The sequence below is a fragment of the Pogonomyrmex barbatus genome, unplaced genomic scaffold (assembly GCF_055798465.1).
Source record: "Pogonomyrmex barbatus isolate J1 unplaced genomic scaffold, ASM5579846v1 scaffold8, whole genome shotgun sequence".
Taxonomy (NCBI): domain Eukaryota; kingdom Metazoa; phylum Arthropoda; class Insecta; order Hymenoptera; family Formicidae; genus Pogonomyrmex; species Pogonomyrmex barbatus.
The window spans coordinates 567,381-575,018 of record NW_028297182.1 but is presented as its reverse complement, the minus strand read 5'-3'; the positions used below and the strand labels follow the sequence as shown (position 1 = coordinate 575,018).

Below are 7,638 nucleotides of genomic sequence, written 5' to 3'. Positions count from 1 at the left end.
CTATCCTTTCATTAATTCTCATTTTGACACTAATGTATACCTTGATATAAATAAAACATATCAATTATAAAATGCAGAAATAAAAATAAAATAGTCAACATAGTTCTGTTAATTTGTAATTTATTAAGACATCTTCGTTTCTACAGTAATAATAATTGATGATTTTCTCTGTGCCGCTTTTACATGATTGAGCCTATTTTATGTACAATCGTCTCAATATATCTGACCTGATTCAGTTCAAGGTGATAATTCAACGGACTGCGTTTATATAAATTAAATAAAAGAATTGTATAACTATGAAAAAAAACGATATGTTTTCAGCTCGAACTTACATAGCTGTGAATAGCATATTATTATGTTTGAATCTATCATCAGAGAAGATGATAAAAGAAATTTATAATTAACTTATCAAAAATCGAAAGTTTGCTTATTAAATTACAATAATGATCTCTCAAGAGGCTGTTCTTTAAGCATAACTGATGAGATTATTACAATCTATATATAAAATATTTTGATATAAAAAAATATTGATTCAATATAAAAAATTAAAAACCTGACACAAAGATTGTACCGAAAATTATGATTGTTAATTTGTTACAAAAATTTAAGGATTTATAAACATAAAAAATATGCATTCAATATATATTTTCTAATTTTTCTTTATCATTTTTTATTTTTTTTTAAGATTCCTAGCTAAAGGTATATCTTTTGTCAAAGTTTTAATATTAAAAGTCTGGCATTTTACTTTATAAAATGTCGTATCTGTTTTCTTCAACTAATAATAATATTTATGTGAGAGGATTCGTATGTTCATTGTTATTATTTTTAGTAACAATAAATCATAATCATAATCATTATTTTCGGCATAATCTTTGTATAATTAAAAGTCCAAGTTTTTCATCTTGGCATATGTCATATCGATTTTTATCATACCGTATATCATATCGACTTTTGTTACTTATGTTTACAAATGCTTGTGAATGAAAACAAGTTCACAAATTATAATAGATATATGATTCTATTAAAGATTTTTCCTGAAGAAACTGGTGATCTTGAATAACAATCTCGTAAATGAGATTTGTCATTTGAGATTTGCCATAATACCATTTTTCAGCATATATGCAAAAAAAATAATTATAAGATATTAAATACATTAGTTGTTCTTGTGAGATGACAAATAAAGTGTAAACTGCTCGCAGAATTTTACAAAGGAGATATCTACTTACGTCATATAATGTAATTGTAATCTTATTGTTACTTAAAGGAATGTTGATCAAAAATACGCTTAGCACAAAAATTAAAAAATATTAAATCTAACATCTCGATTTTACTTAATTTAGGCCCAAATCTGTGCCACTAAAAAATATGTCACAATAATTAAAATAATCATATCATAATTATGATGAAATTATAAAATGGTAATATAAAATATTTAAATCGTAGCTTCTTTAAAACATTATATAATAGAAAAGATTACAGAAAATTGTGCAATATGTATTTTAATAAAGTTAAGAGAGTACCAAATAAAAAGAATATTCATATATAACTTAAATAAAAAAAATATTGTTTAGATCGATTTGTCCCTTTAATGACACAAATTCAGGTTAAACTAACGATCTAATGACTAGATAGTTATTAAACAAATGTCGTTTCTTAATATAAAATATTAAACTATTGTCGATTCTCAATAAATTGAGAACAAATATATGTATACTTTAAAGTGGCGTTAGGCAATCTCGGATTGACGATCTGCGATTATCATCGCTGATATTAATCGTAAATCTCGACACGAAATGGATCCGTTTCCGCTTCCGCCGTATCGACTCTTAAATTCAGCCTATAATTTAAATCTAAGTAACGTATAGATACGTATATAATTGTATATACATACATGATCTTTTTTATGTACATATATCGTTAACTACAGAATTACGGCATTAGTGTTGTCGAATGCGAGGAGAAAAGTAGTGATAAAAGATTGTAGAAAATTGAAATAGATGTGATGGAAAATGAAAGATTAATAATAATCTGGAAAATGTTTTACTCGATTATGGAAACGGCTCTGTACCGATGTGTCATATGTTCACAACAACTTTCTTGCTTAGCAAATCTATTGTGCATTGTGTCTATTACAGGAATTATACAAAATAACACGATAGAAATATCGTTGAGGACGTGACACTGTGAAAAGTGAAAAATAAAGTGGAAGTGATTTCTGGTATATTAATGGAAGTTGAAGGAATTTATAAACAATGAAATGGGAATTTATAAACACGAATGACGATCGTATGATCGCGATATAACGATATGGATATTGACAATGTAATATGCACGCCGTTTAAGATGGTACATTATAATTACTTTTACCGTTAATAATTGATTTACGATGACGTGCATGTGTCGCTTTGTTACATTTATGGAAAAGTGTCACACGAGCTTGCGGCGCAACCAGATCTTTCGTTTGAATATTTATGAATTATTAGTAATCACAATTGAGATAATAATATTGGACAAAGATAATAAAATATTTATAAAATAACAAATAAAAAATGACGGAATATATTGGTCACTAAATTTGTAAAAATGTTAAAAAGTATGTTCATAACAGCAAGTTTCGGCGCATATTCATGTATTTGTTTTTTTTTTATCTAAAAAATTTTATATTAATATACATTGTTTATAAAAAGTTTTAAAAACATTTCTTGATGAAAAACGTATATTTAAGTTTGCATAGCTCATAGACACTTAACAATATAAATTATTCAATAAATCATATTTTTTGATAATAAATGTATATGTGTGTGTGTGTGTGTGTGTGTGTGTGTGTGTGTGTGTGTGTGTGTGTGTGTGTGTGTGTGTGTGTGTGTGTGTGAGATAAAAATAAAATATTAGATTGGAGAAAAATATACAGATAAAATGGATAATCATATTTTATTAATGACTCGTGGCACAAATTTATTTTTATATTGAAATTTCTTACGATGATCTAAAATGTATCGAATATTCCTTACGATGATCTGAAATATATTGAATATTCCTTACGGTGATCTGATTTGCGCAGAGCTCACAATTTGTCATTTTAATCGATAAATTATACTTTCTTTATTACGCGATCTTTCTGCACACTTCATACTAAGTGTATTTCGTATTTGCTTGTTCTTATGCTCTACTTCATATGCTGAGAGAAAAGTGCAATTGAGAAAAAAATAAGATTTTCCTCAATTTTTTAATAATATATGAAAAGTGCAAAAGTGTTTTATTATTAAAAAAGTTTTTATTATTAAAAAAAAATCATAACAAAGTCAAAACTATTATAAAGCTTAAAGATACTATCGACTATTTCTTTGGCTATAAATAAGAGCAAATAACATAAAACTTTTGTTAAAAATCAAATAGGAATGAGTAAAATAAAAAGAAAATAAAAAGCTCGAATATATCTTATTTTGTAATGTATTTCAAAGGCTGGTAAAATATTATTATCTAAAATTGTTATTTCTTCAATTTATATATATATATTTCAGTTAAATGAGATAGTAATTTGAGATGTTCCGATTTGTATGCAATTTTTCTCTCAGGCTGCGAAGTCGTTTACTCAGTGAGCGAAATTCAAAACAGACCATTTTATTTCCCTTCTTCGATCATGCCATTGCAATTTTCAGTATTTCGTCGTGCCATAGGCAAAGTTTACGTACCCAGGAGAAACGAACTCTTGGTCCCTATAACTGTTCGGAAACACATGTTTTCTTTTTTCGAACTTATTTGAGCAAATATTTGTCCAAGCATAAAAATAAGTGAAAATTTGATCTGATTATTATAGCAGAAGCATAATTTTAATTACGAAAACACTGAATTAATTGAAGAAATATGCGGTTTCACAATAAACAGTGATGCACGGAGATTACAAACACATCTTTTATATTTCATGTTTCATTAATTTTATCTCATAACATTTTAGAATTTTGTATTCAATACATTTCTATGTTTGATCAAAGATATATGACACACTACATTTACACTTACTAATCACATTAATTAATACCAAATTTGTTCTTAAAAAAGCCAATTTTTGTCAATTTTTGACAATATATATCATAGTGGCATTTGAATATGTTTAATATTCATAAACATATTTCATTGTTAAATTTGTTATATTTTACAATTTCATTTCAGTCATTTATAAATTAAATTGTATTAATAAACATTGAGGGGAAAAAAATAACAAGCATTTTCTGCATAAATCTGCGTAATACGTTATGCTATAATCTGTAAGAATAATTTATAGTCACATTAAATGCTTTAAGCATGTCTCTCTGATATTATCTAATCAAATTTTATAAAAAAACATGGAAGATTATATATTAAACGAATTGATTTCGATCGGTATATTACGCGTAGTAACTCTATATTCGCGCAATTTTTCATTTACAGATTATATTTGCGTGCATCACAAGAGAAACGAAAAACATAATTATTATTTATGAAATTAATAATAGATTAATAATAGATATCAAATGTATGAAATCTAAATTCACGGCTGAGCCGTGTGTCGTTTTGCCAAAATTTTCGACTTTTATATTTTCCTCGCCTCGATTGACCGTCATCGTGATTAGTTCTTTATCCCTTTAAGTACGTGCACGACGATTCTTACATTATATTTCTCAAATTTATCGCGCAGGCTTACTCTACAGGAACGACCCTATTTCTCCACACCTAGTAGTTAGCGTATATCAAAAGGACTATGTACAAAAGGTTGAACGCGCCGATTGCAACTCTTTCGAACGGATCCGAGAATTTCTGGATCGCACTCGGAACTTTCCAGAAATATAAAGAGAGTCTTGATTCAGTTCTCACTCAAAAGAAAAAAATATCGGCGAGTCACAGGCTTAGGAACTATACTTACGGCTACGTGACATTGTCGAGCGAATTTTATAATCGTCCTTGAGGCGTTCGCCATATGTATCTATATGTAAACATTCTCGAGTGTTAAGATGTGATCGAAATTTATGATTTACTGTCTTCGATTCACGAATATTGATCGAAATCGATCGACCTGATTATCGATAATATGACAATATCGATCATTTAGATACAATTGAATAGCATAGTTTTATTAATTATTTTTAAATAAAACTCATTACAAGTATCGCATAAATAATATCTTTTCGCGATAATTTGGTATTAATAAACAGATAAAATAACTTCATTAAAATCAAATTCTCAACAGTAATATTTAAATTACTAATGTTTTTAAATCAAATGTTAAATCAAATTAAAGCTTTTTTTCTATTCCTTTTTCTCTTCTTCCACCTTTCAAGTGTAGCACGTAAAAGATTTAACGTAAAAAATTTAATGTAGTTACGTTGATCTATTCGATAATATTCATGATAATGCTAAATTGCTATTAAGAGTTATTTTTGACAATGGATAAATTCGCACGACAGAAATACTTAACTTTATGTAAGTTGTCCTAGTAATACTTTAGTCTGCTTCTTTACCCATTTTTAATTTTTGTCCTTATTTATATTTTCGAGTAAACTAGCTACGATTACGAATATATTAATATTTATAAATATCTTATTTTTATATTTATATCAATACCGTTCCCATTCGGCATGTTTCGGCATAGCTTGCTTTCACTGGGTATTCATTTCAGACCTGTTAACATATGCAATTGTAGAAAAATCTTTATTTCCTATTTACGTAATTTCAAAACGTTTTGCAATTAAATGTTTATATATATGTTTAATGTAACTCTTGTATAATTTCTGCAAAATTTATTCGTTCGTATACGATATGATAATGCATAAAATTAACATATTATGGAATTGAATACAATACAGAATCTCATTGCATGAAATTATTTTGAAATTATAGATTGCATTATGTTGAAATTTCAATACGATACTTACAATACTTTGATATTGATATTGGCACTATTTAGAGAAGTTTAATAAAATTTTACATTACATTACATAGCAAAAATTTTGATCTATTGAAATTGTTTGTTAGATTACACGAAATTCTTTTGTATTCTCATCAATCCCTTTAATATGTGTCAGTATTTTTAAAGAAATAATAATATGTAATTATTTAAAAAAAGATATCGCGTCTCAAATATAATACAATACTCACTTTAAAGCTTTATAACGTTCCTTCTCCGGATTGTTATCAGGCGGTTCGCATTCGAAAGATGCTAATGCGAGTGCTATGGCAAAGAAAGAGAAATAAAAATTTAGGATTAAACAATTTTGCATTTTCAAAATATAGATATAGATAGAATAGATTTCGCTTACTATTTTCCGTGAGTACAGGACTCGCTTGGAGGAAGGCAATGACGCGCGGATTTTTTTCGAACGGACAGGCAACTTGTTTCCACGCAATAAATTCGGTCACCTGCTTCGCTAGTTGCCAAAATTTCTCGAAATTGATGTGACCATTTGGCAGTCTGAAACGCATAATTTAATTTGAATATCAAGAATTAGTATTTCTGCAATAAGAAAACTCATCGTGTTAGATATGTTTGTATTTGATACTCTAAATCAATAATCTCCATTGAAATTTATATTTCTATATTTATATAAAAAACATGTAGAAATATATATATATATATATATATATATATATATATATATATATATAGTGTGTGTGTGTGTGTGTGTGTGTGTGTGTGTGTGTGTGTGTGTGTGTGTGTGTGTGTGTGTGTGTGTGTGTAATATTGTAAAATTATATCAATAAATCAATGTCAATATATTTGACATTACTTACTTATTGCTGCAACCTTCATTGAGAAAGTACAGGTCCTTTACGAGAAGACTAAAGAAAGGTACTACGATCCGTTGGCGTTCATCTGTAGCGCCAGCGCTACGCCACATTGCGGCCTTCAATGTGCTGCGGTAGCTACTGAAATTGCTGCTCGGATCCATTTGATGTTCCAAAATTGAGAATTTGGCAGATTGTACCTTTGACCACTAAAAAATCACAAATGTATGCTTTATATAAACGTAAATACATTTTTAAAATATAAAGAAATTAAAATTGTATATGATAATTATCTATTAGAATTGTAAAAACAGAGTCAAAGAGATAGTATTAAAATAAGAAATTTTATACGATTATAAATATGAAAAAAATAAAAGAAAAATACTAAATTATCAGCTTCATTTATATGTCGTAAGAATATTCAACAAATGTAATAGTATAGAAGTATGAAAAAGCATTTATTTCTGGCATTCATTTATATCATGTTATATCATTATTATATTATTATCACTTCATAGTATTGCTTACATATATTTTCAACCTATAATTTATTCGATTATTCTATATAGGGGAAATATAGTGGGGCATAATGAATAGAAAGTTATCGACTTTACTCTATTAAATAGATAGCTAGATACTCTATTAAATAGATAACTTTTAGATAGATAACACAAAAGTGCTAGCATATGAAATATTATACAATAATTATCATTAGACGTATCTTACTGTATGTTACTGTTGTTATATTATTTTTAGTTGAAAGTTACTATAAATTATTTAATGCATTCGCTGTGCTCTCCGCGACTGAGTTGCAATTTCTTTGATACATTTGCATAAAATAAGCAATAAACAAATTCTGTTTTTTACCATAAATACATT

At 27.4% G+C, this 7,638-nt stretch overlaps 1 protein-coding gene across 2 annotated transcripts in view; it reads right to left on the bottom strand.

Annotated features, from left to right (window-relative positions):
- Positions 1-103: 103 nt before the first annotated feature.
- The window catches only part of LOC105422954 (uncharacterized), a 292,571-nt gene continuing 285,036 nt past the window's right edge, over positions 104-7,638 (bottom strand). For both annotated transcript variants that reach the window (XM_089084187.1, XM_089084189.1), the window contains exons 11-14: positions 6,766-6,968; positions 6,294-6,445; positions 6,133-6,205; positions 104-5,655 (exon numbers count right to left, since the gene is read on the bottom strand). In XM_089084187.1, the coding sequence (XP_088940313.1) occupies positions 5,634-5,655; positions 6,133-6,205; positions 6,294-6,445; positions 6,766-6,968 (450 nt within the window). In that variant the 3' untranslated portion in view covers positions 104-5,633. The remainder of the gene's footprint in view (positions 5,656-6,132; positions 6,206-6,293; positions 6,446-6,765; positions 6,969-7,638) is intronic.